The sequence below is a fragment of the Mobula birostris genome, chromosome 9 (assembly GCF_030028105.1).
Source record: "Mobula birostris isolate sMobBir1 chromosome 9, sMobBir1.hap1, whole genome shotgun sequence".
Taxonomy (NCBI): Eukaryota; Metazoa; Chordata; class Chondrichthyes; order Myliobatiformes; family Myliobatidae; genus Mobula; species Mobula birostris.
The window spans coordinates 118598765-118622119 of record NC_092378.1 but is presented as its reverse complement, the minus strand read 5'-3'; the positions used below and the strand labels follow the sequence as shown (position 1 = coordinate 118622119).

The 23355-nt window shown below is 39.9% G+C and overlaps 1 protein-coding gene across 1 annotated transcript in view; it reads left to right on the top strand.

The window, feature by feature from the left end:
• The window catches only part of foxk1 (forkhead box K1), a 139594-nt gene that overhangs the window by 92233 nt on the left and 24006 nt on the right, over positions 1-23355 (top strand). The window contains 6 exon segments of the mRNA XM_072268698.1: positions 5327-5483; positions 10063-10209; positions 11856-12049; positions 18537-18706; positions 20903-21172; positions 22388-22615. Coding sequence (XP_072124799.1) covers positions 5327-5483; positions 10063-10209; positions 11856-12049; positions 18537-18706; positions 20903-21172; positions 22388-22615 — 1166 coding nt within the window.

The window sequence follows — 23355 nt, the reverse complement described above, 5'->3', positions numbered from 1 at the left end:
GCTTTTCTGATACCTTAGAACTCATCTTGTAAATGAATGCTCAAAATAAATCGACATAAAGCACAGATGCTCACAGGCATGTGTTTAAGCAATGCCGGCTACAATGCCGTTGCGAATCCGGGGGAGAGCGGCTGCTCGGGGCGCACGCTGCCTTTTTTCGTAACAGTGAAAACACCTTCTGTTAGCGAAAACAGGTAACTAATGTAGGTCTTTCGTAACAGTGAGGTTTCTTAAAGCGAACGTTCGAAAAGCGGGGGGGGGGGGAGGGGGGAGACACCTGTATGTACTTTAGAAATTACCTAGGGTTACCCATAGCCCTCTATTTTTCCACGTACCTATCCAGGAGTCTCTTAAAAGACCCTATTGTATCCGCCTCCACCACCATTGCCGGCAGCCCATTCCACACACTCACCATTCTCTGTGTTTTCAAAAAAAACAATAACAACTTACCTCTGACATCCCCTCTGTACCTACTTCAAAACACCTTAAAACTGTGCCCTCTTCAGCCATTTCAGCCCTGAGAAAAAGCCTCTGACTATCCACATGATCAGTGCCTCTCATCATCTTGTACACCTCTATCAGGTCACCTCTCATCCTCCATTGCTCCAAGGAGAAAAGGCACTGGTGAGGCCTCACCTTGAGTATTGTGAACAGTTTTGGACCCCTCATCTTAGAAAAGATGTGCTGGCATTGGAGAGGGTCCAGAGGAGGTTCACAAGGATGATTCCAGGAATGAAAGGGTTATCATACGATGAGCGTTTGAAGGCTTTGTGTCTGTACTTGCTGAAATTCAGAAGGATGAGGAGGGATCTCATTGAAACCTTTTGAATGTTGAAAGGCCTAGACCAGGGGTTGGCAACCTTTTTGCCTCTATAGGCTGGATCCCTTATTAATGAGTGGACGGTTGGCCAGATAAATGCCATTTAAAAAACTTGAAATATGGGAAATATCCATTTAAATACATCTAGTTATGTTTTGCCTCAAATTAATGAATAACGCATGCTAAAAAATCATTTGTGCTTAAGGTTACCTACCCCTGGCCGAGACAGAGTGATGTGGTAAGGATGTTTCCCATGGTGGAAGAGTCTAGGACAAGAGGGCACTGCTTCAGGATAGAGGGGTGCCCTTTCAAAACAGAGATGCGGAGAAATTTCTTCAGAGGGTGGAGAATGTGTGGAATTTGTTGCCACGTGCAAGTGTGGAAGCCAAGTCGTTGGGTGTATTTAAGGCAGAAATTGATAAGTTCTTGATTGGACATGGCATCAAAAGTTATGGGGAGAGGGCTGGGAACTGGGGTTGAGGAGGAGATAGGAAAAAGGATCAGCCATGATTGAATGGCGGAGCAGACTCAATGGACCAGATGCTTGAAATCCAGGCAACACAAAATGCTGGAGGAGCTCAGCAGGCCAGGCAGCATCTATGGAAAAGAGTAAACAGTCAATGTTTTGGGCCGAGGGCCTTCAGCAGGACTGGAGAAAAAAAAGTTGAGTAGATTTAAAAGGTGGGGGGAGAGGAGAGAGAAACACAAGGTGATAGGTGAAACTTGAAGGGGGAGGTATGAGGTAAAGTGCTGGGAAGGTGATTGGTGAAGGAGACAGAAAGCCATGAAGCAATCGGCTGGCAAGGAGATAAGATGAGAGAGGGGAAAAGGGATGGGGAATGATGAAGGGTGGGGGGAGGGCATTACTGAAATTTTGAGAAATTGATGTTTATGCCATCAGATTGGAATATAAAGTGGTGTTCCTCCAGCCTGAGTGTGGCCTCATCATGATGGTGGAGGAGGCCATGGATGGACATTTTGGAATGGGAAGTGGAATTAAAATAGGTGGCCACTAGGAGACCTTTCTTTTTCTGGCGGACAGGTGCTCGGGGAAGTGGTCTCCCAATCTAAGTCAGGTCTCAGCAATATACAGGAGGCCACACCAAGAGCACCAGATGCAGTAAATGACCCCAACAGACTCACAGGTGAAGTGTCACCTCTCCTGGGAGGACTGTTTGGGTCCCTGAATGGTAGTGAGGGAAGAGGTGTAGGGGCAGGTGTAGCACTTGGTCTGCTTGCAAGGGTAAGTGCTAGGAGGAAGATCAGTGGGGAGGAACGAATGGACAAGGGAGTCGCGCCTGGGAGAGATCCCTGTGGAAAGCAGAAAGTTGGGGGGGGGTGAGGGGGGAGAGGGAAAGATGTGCTTGGTGGTGGGATCCCGTTGGAGATGGTAGAAGTTCCGGCTTCTGAGTTGTCTTACTGCTTATTTCTCACAAATGATTGGCAGTAAACTGGTTCTGCCTGTAAAAGGTTAACCCTTGCACACCCTTGGCTGTTGAAGAAGATGTCAGTAGATTTCTTTCAATTGCTTCAAGAATGTGGTTCGCCAACTTTCCATGGTACACCTTCTTTAAATTGTTTATTGTTCCCATGTCTATCAGCTGCACTAAGGATGTTGCATTGGCAGCCGGAAATTCCAGCTGAATGTTTCTCAAACATTCTAAATTAGATGTGCTACACAATTGTTAACAAGCATTCATATTAGCATAGTACTTGACAGGTAAACTATCCATTCTTAGCTACCTAAAGCATCGAGGCTTAATGTTTCTCCCAATAACCAATTTCTTTTTATCAATTGCTAACATATGTGAATAACACAACAGTTATGTGATCCATTGCTTTCTTTGAACACGATAATGTGTGTTTGTAGCAAAGAAAACCGTCCAATGTGGCACGATTAAAAAGACCTGTTCATTGGTACAAAGTTTTTGAAGCAACTGAAGGAGTTTTGTAGATTTATATGTTTCTTCACTTATTGCACCAGCACTACTTCTCTCACCATGTGCTTTCTTGAATTTAATGTGGCGCCTACTTTTCCACTGAGACAACCAACCATCTGTAGCTTTAAAAACTTAATAACTCAGCGTCTTAGCTAGCTCCGCTGACTTGCTTTTTAACATGGGTCCACTGATGTGCATACCGTGTCCTCTTAAATTGGAAGACCATTGATTGAGGTCCTCTTCAACATCTGCATCCTTGCCTTTATGCTTCCATTTTTGAGGGTTCCCGTTGTCTCTTGCATAATGCCTATTCTTCCCACAGTTTATCTTGCTGATGTATCAAGCTTGCAATTGTAGATTTCGACACTCTGGTTATCTCTTCCAGCTAACACTGTTAGGCAGATGGCTTTTAATTTGATTCTATAGGATAATTTTTTGGACCAATGTCAAATCTTTTCACGGCATCTTGGCAAGGGTCTGAAATTTTGTAGAGTCAAAATTAAAAACAAAATTATTAAAAATCACTGTTTTTTGAATCAGTGCCCGTTAACCCAAATGGATAATTTAACACAATTGATGCTAGTTGGAAACTATTTGGCAACTGTCTCCTGTCCCAATTAAGGGGCGTGGTGTCCCAAATTAATCCTGGCTGTTTTCTCTATTAGTTTTTATTCTTCAGTGTTGTTCCAAATAAACAGCTGCCCCGACTAACTGATCGCCCAATTGACCAGAATCCACTATATTAGTGAAACATTTAGGAATGTAGAGAATAGCTTCCAAGTAATTGACAATTTTAAATTAATTGATGGTAGGTTAAGTACCAAACAGATCCATTGTCAGCTTTGATATCTGATGTGATTTATTGTGGTGAATTAGTGAATGCATTAGTATTTTCAGTTGGATGCAAATCCTTTGTAGTTTTCTCGTGCGGTGTGTTGAAACTCTGACTAAACACCAAGTTAAACCGGAGCCAATGGAGACAGAGTCGTAGTAAGGTTAATCATTTACTGTTCACCCTTCCACATTAACATCGTATGGTGAAAACTGTTGATAACAAAAAATACAAACATATACAGCGTCTATTTCATTCTGGAGACCACGCATGCTCTCTTCTTTTAGCGAGTGTTTCCAGCCGCCCCGAGAAGCAAGCAAGGGGGTCCTGTCAAACCACCGCCGGGCTCGAGCCCACCCCATGTTTGAAATTGAAAAGCTGGCATGCGCGCCGCCCCAACTGCCGCTTCCTTAACAAAAACCACGTTAATATTTTTACTTCAAATACTTTCTTATGGATTTATGGCGTTGCTTCTATAATGTTTCTTTATGGGTAGAAACGGAGCTCTTCACGATCATGCTGCACGCATGGCACCCACCTTCACACCTTCCTGAACCGGAGTTACACATAAGATACGGCGAAACCGGAGGTGACGTCATCGCATGCCATGATATACCATAGACAATGAATTTACCTTTGTTAAACTGTAACATAATTATCAACCTTTAACTTAAACTAGAAAATAGGTACAAACAAATCATTTAAAGCATGGACTCAACAAAGTCAGATAAATGCCTTAAGGGCAACACAGCCTTCCTCCCAGGAATTTTGCAGTGGAATCATTTCCATTATTTTTGCATTGCAGAAAAAAAACAAGTTTCAAAAAATATATTGCACATCATTATTACTTGAAGTGACAGCTTTTTCCCCCCTCGACTGTGTACTTTATGAAAGTCAACTGGTGCTATAGAACCTTTCGGATCTGCAGGTAATATTGTGCAGAAGGTTCTTTGGAAGTGACGAATGAGGCATAAATCTTGTTACAGCCATTTAATTAGATGTTCATAACAAAAAAAACTCATTCTACTGCAAGTAAGAAAGAACCAAAGAATGACAAAAATCTTCACACTGAAAACTGATTCAGGCTGGACAAATAAGAGAATTTTCTTATAAGAATAGCTTTTGAGACAACAAGGACCGTCTTAATTTACACTGCTGTGACCTTTCAGGGTTACAGATAAACTTAAAAGATACAGAGCCAGCTGTACTACAAGTGACTGAAAAATAAAAAGTGGTAACAATTTAGACCTGAATCCAACAAAGCACAAGAGCAAGAGAAGGATTTTTGACACCTGTTTCATTCAATAAAATCATGATTGATCTGCTACCTCAACTCTACCCTACAATATTGCTTGATTCCTTTAATATTCATAAAAAATGTTCAATAATGTAATGACAGAACTCTTAATGGCCAGGAGAGATATTTCATGCGATTGTTGCCTGATAGGTGTGCAAGGGAGACTAGTATAAAACTGTTGGACGAGGCCAAAGACCTATTTTCTATGTGATCGTGTATGAGGAAATAAATAGTTTTTGTTTGAGGAAGAAAGCATTATTAAATTGTTATTTTGCAATCTACTTATGATAGTACGTCACCCTGGGTTCTGTTCTATCTTAACTGTTGAAAATGTCTTTTTTCCCTAAAGTTGATCATAAATTTATAAATCTTAAATTATCTTAAATTTTATAAATGCAGCAGCTTTTGACTGGATTGTTTTTCTGAATTGCTTTCAGTGTTCCCAATTCCTGTCCTGTGAGCCCTCGTGGTGCCGGCTCCTCTGGATACCGTTTTGGACGCAACATCACAAGAGACCTACAGCTAGCTGCAGCATTTGCTGAAAAGGCAGCATCCGAGCAGCAGGCCGAAACATCTGGCGGAGATAGCCCTAAGGTGTGCAAACGTTTTACATGTATGAATCTCAGACTTCTTCTCATATTCTTCCCTTTTCTCTGTTTCTTAAGACAGTGACTTATGGTTCTAGAGTTTCTGGTAGCTTTTGTAATAACTACTGCATTTTATCATATGTGGTTTTAGTTAGTTTGTCTCAGCTGCTTCTGAGGAAGGATCAAAACTGCAGGTGCTAAAAATCTATAATAATAATCAGCAAATGCTCGAAACTTTCAGTGTTGGGACCCTTTGTATAGAAAGAGAGAAAAGATTATTTTGCAGTAGGAGAGAAGTTGAGAGAGGACAAGCTATTAACAAAAGGAATATCTCTGATACGGTTAATGGCGCAGGTAGCAGCACTTCCTAGTCTGTGTAACGTCAATTAAAGTCTATTGTCACTTAACTGCATACGTGTATGTAATGTATATAGAAATGAGACAGCGTTTCTTCAAACCAAGGTGTAAAATGCATAAGATGTGATAACTTAGAAGGTAAAGTTAAAATCTAGATGAATCATACATTGATAACAAACTAAAGTGCGTTAATATTAAATATTGTAAGGTACAGAACAGATTAACCAGTGACGCATCGGGAGTTCAGAAGCCTAATTGCCTGGGGGAAGAAAGGTTTCTCATCCTGACCATTCTTGTTTTTATGCATCATAGTGGTAGAAAGCAAAAGAGAATGCAGGATGAATGGGTGGTATCCTTAATAACTAAGGACCCTGCTTATACAGCACTCCTGGCAAATATCCTCTCTGGCTGGTAGAGAGACCCCTATGATCCTCTCAGTTGTTTTCACAGCCCTTTGTAGGGACTTCAGGTCTGGTGCTCGACTGCTCCCATACAAGACGGAGGTGCAATTTGTTAGGATGCTCTCAGTGGTGCTCCTGTAAAACACAGTTAAGATGGGGGAGTGAGCCTTGTTTGCATTAATCTTAGGAAGTGGAGGTGCTGCTGTACCTTCTTGTTCAAGGAAGTGATATTAAGGGACCAGGTGAGGTCATCTGTGATGTGAACTCCCAGGATCTTGAGTCACTCTCTCTGCAGAGGAGCCATGTATCCACAGAGGGGGATGGTTTGTCTGCATCTTCCTGAAATCCACAATTCTCCACTTTCAGGGTTAGGTTGTTCTTCTCACACCAATCCACCATCTGCTCCACTTCCCCTCTATACTCCGTCCCGTCATCGTTCTTGATGAAGCCAATCACTATTGTGCATTCCACAGACTTGATGACACAGTTTGACCTGGATCCTGCGACACAATCATACATCAGCAGTGTGAACAGCAGCAGGCTGAGTACATAGCTTCAGGGAGCGCCAATGTTGTAACTGGTGGGGTTGTGGGAATTGCACAGCAGGGTATACTATACAAATTGAATAAGTAAAACTGAATGAAAATTGCTACTATGTGAATAGTCATTTCTGTTACAGACAAGAAGAGTGAGTAACCTAAAGTTCGAGAACTTGGAAGGAGGCTGTGTGCCCAGGTGCAAGCTGATGTGGTGTTTCTCAAGCTTGCTTTGGGGCTTGTTGTAGAAATGCTCTTTGACTGTTGAGTCTGTTGTAGCCTAACATCAACAGAAATATCTTCTAGTAAGAGTTCTCACTAACAGTAATCTACAGTGGAAATTCCTTTTATTACATCCTCCCTATCCTTCCTTTCCAAGTTGGAGGTTTGGAAGTCATTCAAGCCAGTGCCTCAGCTGAAATTCAGGAGTCAGCAATAATTTTGAAATGCAGAGCTGTGTTAGTGAGAAATTCTGTGTTAAGCTTCTTCCCGTATTTTGTCATACTTCAATTGTATTACGGATAGCTCATATCAAGGGTACAGCACTATTGTATAGAATCATTACATTTGATGGTGTTCTGTTCATTCAGAGGATTGTTGGGGTTACTGGAAAGACAAGCATTTGATGGCCATTCATAATTGCTGTTGAACTGAATGCTTTTTTAGGTCACTTCTGAAGTCGTTTAAGAGTTCGGATCTCCCCCTCCCCCCTTCCACTTTCAAATCTCTTACTATCTCTTCTTTCAGTTAGTCCTGACGAAGGGTCTTGGCTTGAAACATCAACTGTACCTCTTCCTAGAGATGCTGCCTGGCCTGCTGCGTTCACCAGCAATTTTTAAGTGTGTTGCTGAGAGTTTGCTGCCTTGTGATTCTAAAAAAATTCCAAAAAGTAATTATGGAGCCAGATCATATTTTACTATTACTGATACTAGTTTTCTCATTTCCAAAACTTAGGTAAACTGATTGAATGACCTAGACGTGTAATTATCTATGCCATCAGACTATCATTTCCAAACTTCTGGATATGTAATTCAATAATGAACTCACAATACCAACTTTCCTCTGAATCTCAGTTAATTGTACTCTGAATAATATGTTAGGCCTGGATTTATTTTTACTGTGTTACTAAGCTAATAAAATTAAATAATCAACACACACAAAACACTGGAAGGAATCAGCAGGTCGGGCAGCATCAATGGAGGGAAATGGAGGACTGGAAAGGAAGGGGGCAGAAGTCAGAATAAAAGGGTATGGGGAGGAGCAGAACAGAAGTTGGCAGATGATGGGAGAAGGTAGTAGAGTGGGGGAGGGGAAGGGAACACTGGGAAGTTGGAGGTATTTGATAGGAGAAGCAAGGTGCTGAAGAAGGATGATTCTGATAGGAGAGGACAGTAGGCTGTGGAATGAAGGGAGGGTGGTAGGGAACCAGAGGGAGGAAGATGTGGGTGATGGGCAAGTCATGAGGGTGGGGAAAGGGGAAGACAAGGGTTTACAGAGCCGCAGGACCAAGAGGAAATGGGATGGGGAAGGAATAGAGGGGAGTAGTGATTCCTGGTAGTTACAGAAATTGATGTTAATGCTGTCAGGTTGGAGAGACAGAATATGAGGCATTGCGCTTCCAGTCAGTGTCTGGCTTCAACATGGCAGTGGAGGAGGCTGTGGACCGATTAGTTTGTTTGAGGATGTGGAAGTAGTTGGCCACCAGAAGATTTTGTCTGTTACAGGAGACAAAGGGAAGGTGCTTGAGGAAGCAATTCCCCAATCTACATTGGATCTCACCAGTGTAGGGGAGGCCACACCAGGGACAACACATACTATAAATTACACTGTTACATTTGCATGTCAAGTACTGCCTGATCTGGAAGGACTTATTAGGGCCCTGAATAATGTTGAAAGAGGAGATGTAGGGGCAGTATAACATTTAGCATGTTTGCAGGGATAAGTGCTAATGGGGAGGGCCAAGCTGACATCAATATGTCGTCTTGCAACTGGATCCTCTATTTTGGATTGGTAACAGCATCTCCACAATCACCATGAGAACAGGTGCTTCAAAATGCTATGTGCTCAGTCCCCTGCTGAACTTGCTTTACACCTATGGCTGTGAGGCTAAACACAGCTCCAATACAATATTTAAGTTTGCTGTCAACACCATTGTCATTGGCCAAATGAAAAGTGATGATGAATCAGCATATAGGAGGGAGGTTGAGAATCTGGCTGAAGGGTGCCAAAAGAACAGCCTCTCACTCCATGTCAGTAAGACCAAAGAGCTGTTCATTGACTTCAGGAGGAGTCCATGATCCAGTCCTCACCAGAGGATCAGAGGTGGAGAGGGTCAGCAATTTTAAATTCATCAGTGTTGTCGTTTCAGGGGACCTGTCCTGGCTCCAGCATGTAAGTGCCATTACAAAGAAAACACAGCAACACTTCTACTTTCTTAGAAGTTTACAAAGATTCAGCATGTCATCTAAAACTTTGACAAACTTCTAGTGCGGTGGAGAGTATATTGATTGGTTGCATCACAGCTGGTATGGAAACACCAATGTCCTTGAAAGGAAAAGCCTACAAAAAGGAGAGGGTGCAGCCCAGTCCATCACACATAAACCCCTCCCCACCACTGAGTACATCCACATGAACTGCTATCACAAGAAAGCAGCATCCTTCATCAAGCCCCCCCCCCCCCCCCCCAAAACCACCAGGTCTTGCTGTCTTCTCACTGCTGCCATCTGGAAGAAGGTACAGGGTCCTCAGGACTCACACCAGTTTCAGGAACAGTTATTACCTGTCAACCATCAGGCTCTTGAACCAGAGAGGATAATTCCGTCAAAGTTTAAAAGTTCAAAGTATATATATGTCACCACATACAACCATGAGATTCATTTTCTTGTAGGCAATCACAGTAAATCCTACAAAGAAACACAATGGAATCAATGAAAGACTGTCCCAAATAGGACAGAGACCACCAATGTGCAAATACAAACCGATAGAAAAAAAATAATAAATAAATAAGCAATACATATCAAGAAACTGAGTTGTTGAGTCCTTGAAAGTGAGTCCATAGGTTATGGGAACAGTTTAGTGATGGGACGAGTGAAGATGAGTGGAGTCATGGAAATCACGATCCCTGAAAATGTGCATGGCGGTGGCGACAGCATCCTGTTCAACAGTATCTGCGCTCTCTCATGTCTTGTAATTGAAAATACGATGTTTTGTTTCAGTCTGACCATAATCAGTTTTCAAAAAGATTCAGATATGCACACTTCAGTTTTTATTGTATTTCTTTTGTTTTGTACAGGATGATTCAAAGCCCCCCTACTCCTATGCACAGCTGATTGTGCAAGCCATATCATCTGCTCAAGATAAGCAATTAACACTAAGCGGCATCTATGCACACATCACAAAGCATTACCCTTACTACAGGACAGCTGACAAAGGATGGCAGGTGGGTGTACTCACTGGGGTAGAAAATTACAAGTGAGGGTAAATCATTTCTTAATACTACTTGATTATCCTATGAGTGATGTTTAAAGATTCTATCAGATTAGCCAGACTTTGGAATTGTCTAATTAGCTGCTAAGTTATCTTTGAATTACGGTAATTAAAATGCAGCACTGGGGATCAAAGGTAGGACAGAGATCATGACTGCTTGAATTGTGAGGCAGTTGTTGAAAAAGATGTGAGCTATTGCTTCCATATATATAAAAATAATTTTCAATGAATAAAGAAAGTTTGCTAAGTTTCATACTAAACTCGGAAAATTCAAAGCTCATTCTGAATTGAGCCCTTGGAGCTTTTAGCAAAAAGACATCATTCTACCTATCTAGGTAATACAGTGTGCTGATCACAGAGATGAAGGGCTAGTGTTACCTGCTGCCAAGAAACAAACATGCCTCTCATCAGGAATTTTACTTTTGTCTTGGAGCCTGCAAGAATGGAGCATAGGAATGCAAAACTAAATGAAAAAGTTTTTAAAATACTGTTTTGATTTAATACTTAAAATATTTCTTAGCAATCATAGACTGAGTAAAAAATGTGAGATTCTCAGAAATTGTGTTTCTTTGATAGTTTTTAGCTGAATTCTCAATGCTGGATTAAAAATTTTTTTGGTGTCTATTTGCCGTTTCTAAGACATACAAAACGTGCCTTGTGGCAAACTGCTTGCATTTTAGAATGTGACCAAGTTATTCAGCGTATATAAAACTAAAATTATTTCTGAATAAAACGGTCGAAATATTTTTAAAAGGATAAACTAAAATTATATGCATAAAGGTAACAGATCTCAAAAATTTCCAATCATCAGGCGAAGTAATAGAACATCTAAGATTTTTGGCATTGCCTTGTGATCAGACAACTATGTATGTATAAAAACAGCAAGGCAGGATATGTGTTCGAAATGAGTATGTGAGCTTAATGAAAAGCTGCAGTTCAGAAGTAGTCTATACAATGGGTGCATATTCTACTTCAAATGTGGAAAGGATATGACAGTGCGTTACAGGAAATTCTTTTAATAAATTGTTCTTAATATGTGCCCTACCATGTGATGCATGTTTAGAAATTAACTATATACCTAAAAAAGGAAATGTTTGCAGGGCTGTGGACAAAGAACAGAGAACGGGATTCAAGCAACACACATCAAAGTTGTTGGTGAACGCAGTAGGCCAAGCAGCATCTGTAGGAAGAGGTGCAGTCGATGTTTCAGGCCGAGACCCTTCGTCAGGACTCGGCCTGAAACGTTGACTGCACCTCTTCCTACAGATGCTGCTTGGCCTGCTGCGTTCACCAGCAACTTTGATGTGTGTTGCTTGAATTTCCAGCATCTGCAGAATTCCTGTTGTTTGGGAACGGGATTCATTGGATATGGACTTGCAACGACATGACATTGATAGGCCTATTTTTATGCTGTTTGATCTGTTAAATTTCTTGACTAGGAATTTAAATTGTCTTGTGATTACCTACGCATAAAACAAAAATAATTTGTTAATTGAGCGGGATGTGATCTTGAGTTGTTGTGCTCTGTTCAGTTAATTGGTGTGCATATTTAATTGCAGTTAAACATTCTGTATTCTTAATTTTTCCTTGCTGGGACAGAATTCAATCCGACACAACCTTTCTTTAAATCGGTACTTTATCAAAGTACCACGGTCACAGGAAGAACCTGGCAAAGGGTCGTTTTGGAGAATTGACCCATCATCAGAGATAAAATTAGTGGAGCAGGCATTCCGAAAACGCAGGCAGAGAGGAGTGTCTTGTTTTAGGACGCCTTTTGGACCCATCTCATCCAGGTTGGAAGCCATACCATTTTGCATTTTGGGTGTTATGGACGTAATGCTTCTTTTAAATTGTGAAATACTTTTGGATAAGTTCACAGTATGTCTTGAACAATTCTGATTTTATATGTAAAAAAACATTGATTAGTGCTGGGGCTGACTATTTTGAATAGTCCTTTCAAATGTTTAATTATGTGCACCCAAGAGAAACTACGGTAACATGGAGAGGCCATGTGCATACCTATATCTTTTTACAATGCAAATTGTGATAGGAGCAAGATCGGGCTGAGGAATGCTTTGGTATAAAGATAGACTTGACTGTACAGGAACCCTGTAGAAAGTACTGCAACTACTCCAATGCACATAACCTGTTTTGTGGCAGAGTAAATATCAGTGCTTTTTTATTTGGAATACTCTGTTCCAAAATTCTCAGCTGCTGAGGGATAGATAATCCCAAATGCATTGTGATATGTCCAATAATCCCAAATGCTCTCGTAAAAGGACAAAACATGGTGCAGTGGTGCTGACAATTTTTGCCTTCTTTTTCCCTTGTGCTGTCCTCTGGCTGTGTGCAGAGCTGAGTAAGTGTTTTCCCTTGTTCCTACTGTAATTATTACTGTATTGATTTTCTCACTGAACACCACTGTGAAGGATGTGATTGTTTTTTTTACCCATCTCATTGAAAGTGTGAAAGAGCAGCTTGGATAGATAAGATGTTGTACAGTTATGTATATGCCCATTCTCATTTGAAAGCAAGGCTTTGGTTCTTTTTGATTGGCATCTCTTCCAGTTGAAGCAGAAATAACTGTATTTCAGCCAAACTTCGAGAGAATCGTGATTAGTTTAACATTTTAACGTAATATTGAGACCGTTGATTGTTGGAGGTGTCATACTTAGTGATGTACGTGTTAATTGTTACGCATCTTTTGTTTTCTAGCCCGTGCCTGGTAAGAATGACGTTAGTACTGAAATGTAGATTTTTATTCAACTTGTATTCTTTTTGGTGCATTCCAGTTTTTTTGTAGCTTCTTTCTTGCTGCCTTGATTCTTCAGTAGGCCCAAGATGTATTGATTCAAACAACATATAAATAGATTCCAGTTTCATTAATTTGGATGTAAAATTGTTGCTGATCTCCAGTCTGGTTCTAGTTCACTGTTGTTGCCCCCGTACTTATCTGGAAATAAAAGAAAAATCAAAGGAGATTGTTAGTGGAATATGATTTCAGTTACCTTATGCCTGGAAGTAGAACCTAGGCAAGAGTGCTAGCAGTAGATGATCACATTCATGGCCCTTTGTACTTAAAAAATTTTTGAGGATTGTAATTTTGTGTTTCTTGCAGCAGAAAATTCAAATAAGAGCTCAACATTTAATAAGAACAAAGGACTCATGGCTATGTATATTTTGCCCTGCCATAATTATGTGTTCAGTTACTAAAGATGTGCTTTAAAAGCTAGTACTGACTCTTCCAAATTTTTCAGTTTCCTTCTTGACTTGAGTAGCGTGACAGAATAAAATGATCAATGGGTCAATGTTTACATTGCAGAAAGAAATGCAATTTTAAATCTGATAAACCAATTTTGTTCTTTACAAATTACTTGTTCCCCTTTTCCATTTTGATGAACTTATCCCCATCATAAGTAATATCCCATTGAAATTCTCCTTTTTGATAAAAAGACTTTGTTTTGTTGTTTTCTTCTAGCTTACCAGAAATTTATTTTTTGAAAAGTTGTTCAAACATTTAGTCTGATCAAATTTCTATGAGACAGTGATGATGTTGGTTTCATCTGGAACATTCTTCTTGGCACCTTCATTATTAGCAGGAAATTGATACCTGTCTATTGCAATAATTTTGTGCCTCATTTTGTATCATATTTTTTCTTGCAATGATGAGTCAATTTTCTCCAACGTTTTTGACATGCTTGGGGGCAATCTTCAGAACTTTATCACTAAAGAATGATGGATTAGGAGTCTGTGTCTGCAGATTTTCAGAAAGAGGTCCAAGTCTGTAAATAGATACTAAATAGGGGGTGGATACCAAAGGGAAAATAAATCAACAGACAGTTTAGTATTTCTGTTGAGCTTTGACCTGGATCTCTGCTTACTGTACGAGTTGCCACGGTTGTTAGTTATTGTATTTTTAGAATGTATATCGACTAATAATTATCAGTTTGTAAAGCTGCTAGCCACAGGAGGATGGAGATTATATGTTTTTTGTGTCATAGGTTCCAATATTTTGAATGAATGAAAACCCTCAAGTAACTTAGTTTATTTTTGTTATTGCTGTCGGTACATACAGTCACCACATCTCTAATTGTATTCTTGAGATTAGAACTTTTAAGAGGAGACCTAAATGAACTAGTTATGACAATTAATGATTTGATAGATAAAAATTGATATTTCCTTTGATGATGCAAATCTGGAGCAAGGAAATATAATCTTAAATTTAGACACAATTTTTCAGGCATGATGCCAGGATTTTTTTTTTTAGGAGATATGCCAGAATAATATTTAACAGAAGTATATTTTAGCTGCGGATTAAATGAAAACTTCAAACACAAGTTAACTGATTAACTCTATTGGAACTATATACAGAAGATCATATTCTGGATCCTGTGTTCTCTCTTTACCCCCACAACCCCGATTAAATAAATTCAAGCAACACACACAAAATGCTGGAGGAACTCAGCAAGCTAGGTAGCGTCTATAGAAAAAAGTACAGTCGAAATTTCATGCCAAGAGTCTTTGGCAGGACTGGAGGAAAAAATGCTGAGGAATAGAGTTAAAAGGTGAGAGGAGGGGAGAGAGAAACAAGGTGATAGGTGAAACTTGAAGTGGGAGGAATGAAGTAAAGAGCTGGGAAGTTGACTGGTGAAAGAGACAGAAAGCAATGGAAGAAAGAAAAGTGGGGAGAAGCACCAGTGGGAGGCAATGGGCGACAATGAAATAGGGTGAGAGGGGGAAAAGGGGATGGGAAATGGTAAAGGGGAGGGGAGGTTGGGGCATTACTGGAAGTTCAAGAGATCGATGTTCATGCCATCAGGTTGGAGGCTACCCAGACGGAATATAAGGTGTTGTTCCTCCAACCTGTGTGTGACCTCATCATAGCAGTAGAGGAGGCCATGGGTGGATGTATGGGAATGGGACCTGGAAATAAAATGGGTGGCCTCCGGGAAATCCCGCTTTTTCTAGCGGATGCAGCATAAGTGGCAACTGGAAGATCCCTTTTTTTCTGGCAGATGGAGCCCCATTCTGACTGGAGTTTTACTTCTCCAGTCCTGCCAAAGAGTCTTGGTCCAAAACATTGACTGTACTCCTTTTCATAGATGTGGCCTGGCCTGCTGACTTCCTCCAGCATTTTATGTGTGTGTCTTGGATTTCTAGCATCTGCAGATTTTTCTCTCGTTTCTAAATAAATTCAATGTTTAGTTTGTCTTCAATTAAAAAGGAGCCAGTTGGAGAACAAGTCTGATCTTAAATTACAGGGTTCAATATTTTTATGGCGTTTTGGAAGAATTAATGTCCTGAAAGCTAGACTCTTGCATTCCTGGTTTGGAGTTCCATTGTGGTTAGAGAGAATTGTATTTCAGGCATTGATAAAAACCAGCACTGTTAAATCCATAAACTTGCCCATATCTCCACCACTCAAATACTGAATTTTATAATTTAGAGCATTCGTAAAATGGGAACTAGGTAAAGTAGGTAATTTTCACAAAATAGGCGTGGTAGTGTAGTGGTTAGAGAATCACATTACAGTGCAGACAATCACCGATTGGGTTTAATTCCTTCAACTGCCAATTCTCCCCACGACTGCATGGTTTTCACTGTGTCACTGCTTTCCTCCCACATTCCAAAGACATTTGGGTTAGGTTAGTAAGTAGAGGGCATGCAGAATCATGATGATACTTAACGGGCTGCCTAGCACAATTCTTACTGAGTCATTTTGTCACAAAATGACACATTTCACTGTATTGAAGTTTCAGTGTACATCTGAAAAATAAAAATGCTAATCTTTAATTTTTAACTCTAAATTTGTTCAACGGATTATTTTTTTACAGTTACGTTGTCGGGGGAAATCATCTTCTACCTTAAATCATTTGATTCCACTCGAGCTTTAGACTTAACTTCTTAGTGATTTGATTACTTTTAGATTATTTTTGCATCCTTGGGAATTGTAGCTTCAGTTTTGTAACAGGAGACCCAAGTTAGGTTCCCGTATTGCACCTCTCATTATCAGCAATTGTCCTCAAATGTAATGGGAAGTTTCTTCTACATTCCTTATTGAACAAGAATAGGTGATCTGTATTATGCCAGAATTCTAATTATGGAAAGACACAATGAATCACAATCAGGAGGTGATACAAATGCTCCATCTCAGTTGCCACCAAACGTAGATGACATAGAGCATACAAAAGCTATCCCACAGGAATTGGTGTGAAGAAGTAGGTAAATAATTGCTCGTTAACACCAGAAGAGCTATATAAAGTGAACAATTGTTTTCCATAATGTACCCACTGCTTTGCATATTGTATTTGTAAACTTTTATTTACTATGACAGATTTTACTTTCTTCTCAGTTATTGTGTCTACTGAATCAAGACATGTCTGACCTTGTGAAAAATTAGGATATCTGCATATATATTTCATTCTATTTTAAAATGTTTGAACATACTTTAGCACAGTGTTGCTGTCAGCAATGCACCTGTATGCTATAATGATCTATTTCAGTGCTGATTCCAAGAGTACATTTGTTCTTAGGAGCACATTCTCACTGGTAAGCAAGCTGATTGTGTACTAATTAACTTAGTAAATCTATTTAGTCCAGACAGGATAGTTTTTTATGGTCTATCAAATTAATGACATTGTTCTCCTATCATGATGACCTGCTTTGACCCTGATTTGTCCAGCCCAGTTCACACCAGGTTCCATCATATTCATCATCATCATTTAACTCACCTTGCTCCTGACCTGTTCCTCTATTTTATCTTATCTTATCACTAGGTTTCCACTTTGACTGGTGGTTGGTGCTATTTTGGTAACTCCTGTTGGCACATTTTCTTTCTTTTTCCTTTGAAAATGTCTAACATTTGTTCGTGAACGCAGCAGGCCAGGCAGCATCTCTAGGAAGAGTTACAGTCAACGTTTCGGGCTGAGACTGTTTGTCAGGATTCCTGCATCTGCAGATTTTCTCGTGTTAACATTTGTTTTCTCTCTTTCTGCTGCACTGCCCTCACTGCTCCCCTGTTGTAAACTTGCCTCATGGTTCATCTTCACCCTTCTATGTATCTTCAAACATTTTTATTACTGTCACACTCTGCTTCCATAATTGCATCTAGCAGATTTCCTTAAATTTCAATGCTCTGATTGTTATTATTCTTTTGTATTTTGATCATTGAGTTAGTTGCAATAGTGAATTTTCAATCTTACTTGATTAAACCTTAGATAGTTTAATTTGAAATTCTCTGAGCCATTCTGCTCTCAAAAATGTACTTAAAAAGCTTATAACATCAAAGATAAGTGTTACATTTCTAGTGCAAGGCTATTCACTTCACTAATAACCACAGTTATCTATATTATTAACATTTAATGGAGGTGAACCAAGCTCCAATGCAATTGATTTGTAGAAATTTTCATGGTTAATAATAAATAATTCATGGTTTGTAAAGGAAAATCACAATATCTCAATCAAGATTTACAAAAGATGTTCATTAGATTACGTACATTTTCCAATTATATAATACCATTCTGTGATCTTAATGCCTAAAGAAGAATGTTGTTTCAGTGTGTTGTGGCTTAAGCATGTTGAATCAGTGAGGGTAATGAACTTTGTAGTGAATCAACCATGTTTTTTTTGCAAAATTGCTAGTAAATGCCAAATGAGCTGACTCATTTTTTACATTCAGGTTTGTGATTCTTTCTACCATTGCATTCCTCAGAAATCAATTGTAAGAAATTAATTTTTAATAGTATTTTGGTATACTCCAGCAAGAGGGTAAATTTCCTAAAATATCTTGTGCATGCAGAGTCTTGTTCAATACAATGATTTGAGTACCAAAACTGGCCCTCCATGTGCCTATTTTGAGATGCTTACAATTCTCAAGGAGCCATATAGATAAATACAAAATATGCTTCGGAATAATTATCAAAATTTGTAGTTCTGTTCAAATTATCATTGTCAATATTATGAAGTATCAAGTTGTATTTTAAAGATTATTTCTCCTAATGCAGTCACCTGGTTTTAAATCGTAGTAATTAGAGTTGCCATGGTGTTTTGAAAAGCAATGCTCATCGTTCAAACATTTACAAGAAATTTGCACAAATTCAATGCATAAAGTAACTGTACTCTGTGAAAAGACACAAATGTCAAAGCTCAGAGACTTTCTTCTCATTACAGCTATCAAAAAGCTAAACTCTGGGTGCACATTCATCCAGATAGAATCTCTTATGGAAACATACCTGTGTTATATAAAGTGATCATTATATAAACTATATTTTAATATTTCAGGAGTGCCCCTGCATCTCCTAGCCACCCAGGTCTTCTTTCTCCTCATTCAAGTGGGTTGCAGACACCTGAATGCTTGTCTCGTGAAGGGTCGCCTGTCTCACATGACCATGATTTCACAAGTTCCAAACTGGCATCAGTGCCAGAGGTTCGTTACTCTCAAAGTGCACCAGGTAACTATTCCTCTTTACATCACGCCTTGGGATCTGCCACATTAAATTATTTAATTTTGCTTTTTATTTGATTGCATGACCAAGAGCACGATTTCACACACTTAAACTCTTTAATTTGTTAGACGTTAGGTTTAAATGTCCATTGTACACTTTATATTTTAATCTTTTCTCATTTTTTAAAATTTCTGTTCCCTTCTGTTTCATTATGTTTTATTTATTCAGAGATGCAGCGCGGAAGAGGCCTTTTTGGTCCAACAAGCCGCACCATCCAGCAACTCACCCTATTTAACAGTAGCTTAATCACAGAACAATTTACAATGACCAATTAACATACTAACTGGAATGTCTTCGGACTGTGGGAAGAAACCGGAGCACCCGGAGGAAGCCCACGTGGTTCATGGGGTAGAACTCCAAACTCCAGAATCTCCTTGGCTGCAGTAGCATCACAACTGTGGCACCCCATTCAGATTCCATGTACTAGATGGTTCTACTGCTCAGGAACTGCAATTTGATTCCATGTTGGGAAATAGCCAGTTACACTCCACCCACTCTCCCCAGCCATCAGTGTTGTAACAAAATCTATGGTCTAAATGTCTGCCTCTCAAATAACTTAACAAATAGTATACTGGACATATTGGGATTCAGATGTGATTATTTCAAATTAATCCACTATTTAATTGGAATAAATTCCAGTTTATTCAGGAAGAAATATTGGAAAAGCTATCTTAATAATACAGAGCCTATGAAGGATCAAAAAAAGTAATTGAACTGTTGGTCATTCTGCCTATTTCGATGCTGATGATTTTATATTAAAAATGTGTAAATGCAGAAGAAATTTCATGTTATATAAGATAGCTAGGTACCTTATTGATTCCAAATGAAATTACAGTGTCATAGTAGCATTACAGGTGCACAGATATACAAATATTAGAAGAGAAGTACGAAAGAATAAAAAAAAGTTACCTCAAACAGTCTAACAGGAGGGGCGGGGGGGGGGTCATCACTTCCTCGGCTATAGGTTGACTCATTATAGAGCCTATTGCCCGAGGGTAAGAATAACCTCATATAGTGCTCTTTGGAGCAGCGTAGCGCAGTCTTTTACTAAGAGTGCTCCTCTTTTTGGCCAAAGTGGACATGCAGAGGGTGAGAAACAATTGTCCAGAATTGCCAGGATTTTCCATAGGGTCCTTTGTTCTACCACAGCCTCCAGTGTGTCTGGTTTGACTCTATAACAGAGTCAGCCTTTCTAATCAGTTTATTAAGCCATATTGATGCCATTGCTGCAGCACACCACCACATAGAAGATTGTACTGGTGAAAACAGACTGGTAGAACATATGAAGGAGAGACCTGCATACTCCTCTGGAACTAGAGGTGACTCTGGCCCTTCTTGTACACAGCCTTGGTTGGTGCTCCACTCAAGTCTGTCATCCAGGTGCACCCCCAGGAACTTGTAGGTCCTCACCACATCCACATCCTCACCATCAGTAGTAACAGGTTTGGTCTTCCTGAAGTCCATCACCAGATCCTTTGTCTTACTGATGTTGAGCTGCCGATGATTCATCTTGCACCATTTGTCAAAGTCCTCCACTGGGGCCCTGTATTCATTCTCTCATCTTTTTTTTATACACCCAGCTATTGCTGAGTCATCAAGAGAATTTCTGCAGATGACATGACTCAGGTTGTATCTAAAGTCCGAGGTATACAGGGTAAACAGGAAGGGAGCCAATATGGTCCCCTGTGGGGCCCCAGAGCTGCTAATAGCCATGCCTGATACATTGCTCTGAAGCTGCGCAAACTGTTGTCTAACTGTCAGGTAGTCCATTATCCAGGATACAATGGAAGTGCCAGCCGGCATTGAACAGAGCTTCTCCCCCAGCAATATTGGCTGTATAGTATTGATGACACTTAAGAAATCAAAAAACGTGATTCTGACAGTGCTGCCCTGCTTATCCAAATGGGAGTAGGCTCTGTTCAGCCAGTAGATGATAGCATCATTGACTCTAGTGTGCTCCTATAAGTAGTAACTGATTCTGAGAAGATTAAAGTGTTCCTTTTTAAAATGAAAGTAAGGAAAAAAAGTAAATGGATGAATATTTTGCATTGTAGAACAACAGGGAAATTATTTCCATGGCTATAACATGAATGTTCTCTGACATGTGAAAATGTTGAATCTGCTGGCTTTTTTTTTTCCTAGGTTCCCCAGTTAGTGGTCAGCCTGTTATAATGGCAGTTCCCCCCCAGCCACCTGGTGTTGTAACAAAGTCTGTGGCCTATATGCCTGCTTCTCTAATAACTTCCCAACAGTCTTCTGCACATGCCATTCACGTGCTTCAGCAGGCTCCTACTGTAACCATGGTGAGAGTGGTAACAACGTCAGCTAACTCCTCAAATGGCTATATTCTAACCAATCAGAGCCATGTTGGAAGTGGACAGATTATACAAGATGGTTCCAATGACCAGAAAGGTGATTATTTATGGATTTGGTTTACATAAACACAGCCTTTAATGTTTGTTTTCCAAAACTTCCTGTTCATAAAATAACATTTTAAACTTCCATTTACTTGACAAAAATCCTATGTGCTGACATCTGTCATGTAACATTATTATGCCAGTGATGGCAGTATAGTATCCAATTTGGAATTGCGTGATCCTCAGCCTGTACTCAATGAAATTATCCCTTAAAAATCAGGTGAAATCCATGATACATACAGAAAATGCACTTCAAAACAGAGAGGCCAAAGAACTACATGAATTATCTGACTTGATTGTGATTATTACAAAAAGGAATGCAACCTGCCATTCCTCTGCATCATGTCAGATGAGGGGAAAGATGTTAAAATGGAGGGCAATGCAGGTGGGAAGCATTAGATTGATCTTTTGGGTTAAAAGGTCAGCACAATGTCTTAGGCTGAAAGCACTTATGTTCAGTGTTATTCCTGCTGTACCCTCAGCGCCTGCTAAATTACTTGGTGGTACTCAAGTTTTCACTGATTGCTCACTAATGTAAAATCTATCCCTGTCTTAATATTCAAAATTTAGACCATCTTCACAGAAGCAATTCCATACTCTTAACATGTGGATTCATCAATAAATATGCCATGCAACACACACAGAAAATGCTGGTGAACACAGCAGGCCAGGCAGCATCTATAGGAAGAGGTGCAGTCGACGTTTCGGGCCAAGACCCTTTGTCAGGACTAACTGAAAGAAGAGAAGTTGATTGGCAAAAGGGATATGAAAGGATTCATGGGACGGAAGGCATAGGGAGAAAGAAAGGGGGAGGGGGAAGCCCTGGCCAATCAATTTTCCAGCTCTCAGCTCTATCCCTCCCCCTCATGTCTTCTCCTATCATTTTGGATCTCCCCCTCCCCCTCCCACTTTCAAATCTCTTACTATCTCTTCTTTCAGTTAGTCCTGATGAAGGGCCTCGACCGGAAACGTCGACTGTACATCGTCCTATAGATACTGCCTGGCCTGCTGCGTTCACCAGCATTTTTTGTGTGTGTTGCTTGAAATTCCAGCATCTGCAGATTCGTGTTTGAATCATTATGCCATATTCATTTGGTATTAAATCAGTCTGTCTTATTGTCAAATTCACTATTTTACATCATAATGTGAATGCAAGATATATATTGAAGACTGGATGAAAATAGATTTTCTATTTGAACTGTGTTTACAGGAGTCCTAGATGACAAATCCCTTATGACTTTTACTAATGTACCTTCTGGCAGTCGGGTCATTCAGACAGTTAGCAGCCAGATGTCACAACCTGTACCTGGACAGATGGTCACCATCTTGCAACAAGCACCAGCAACTTCCATGGGGCAGCATCAACTTCCAGTAAAAACAGTAACTCAAAATGGCAAACATGCTGTTCCTGTGACAAGCCTTCAAGGAAATACTTACAGTAGGTGGTTTTAGTAAATTGCTATATACGATGTTTATAACAAATAATAGAGTATTTCTGATCAGCAAGGTTTTGAGTATCGGCGATCATGTCTGATGAATGTTTTGGAGTTTTTCCAAGAGGTAACTAAGGGGATAGATGAAGGCTGGGCAGTAGGTGTTGTACAGATGGACTTTACAAAGGTCCTTGACATCGTTCCACATAGCAGGCTGATCTGGAAGGTTAGGATTCAAGGGAAGCTAGCAAGGTAGCTGCAGAATTGGCTTGAGGATAAGAAGCAGAGATTGATGGTTGAAGGTTGATTCTCCAGTTGGAGGCCTGTAACTAGTGGGTGCAACAGCAATCAGTGTAAGGACCTCTGTTTATTATGTATGTAAATGTTTTGGGTGTGAAGATACATGGCATGATTAGCAAGTTTACTTAAGATACTAAGCAAGTGGTCTTTTTGACAGTGAGCAGGTTACAATAAATTGCGAAGAAAACTTGATCAGTTAGGGAGATGGACTAAGAAATGGCAAATGGATTTCAATTTGGATAAGCATGAAATTATGCATTTTGGACAGTTAAACCAGAATAGGATTTGTACAGTGAATGGCAGGGAACTAAGGGGATAGATGAATGTTATGGAAGAATGGGGAAAAAATACATATTTTACCGAAAGCAGCCCTCCAAGCAGACAGGGTGGTGAAGATGGTGTTTAGCATCTTGGTCTTCATCAGTCAGGGCATCAAGTTTAGAAG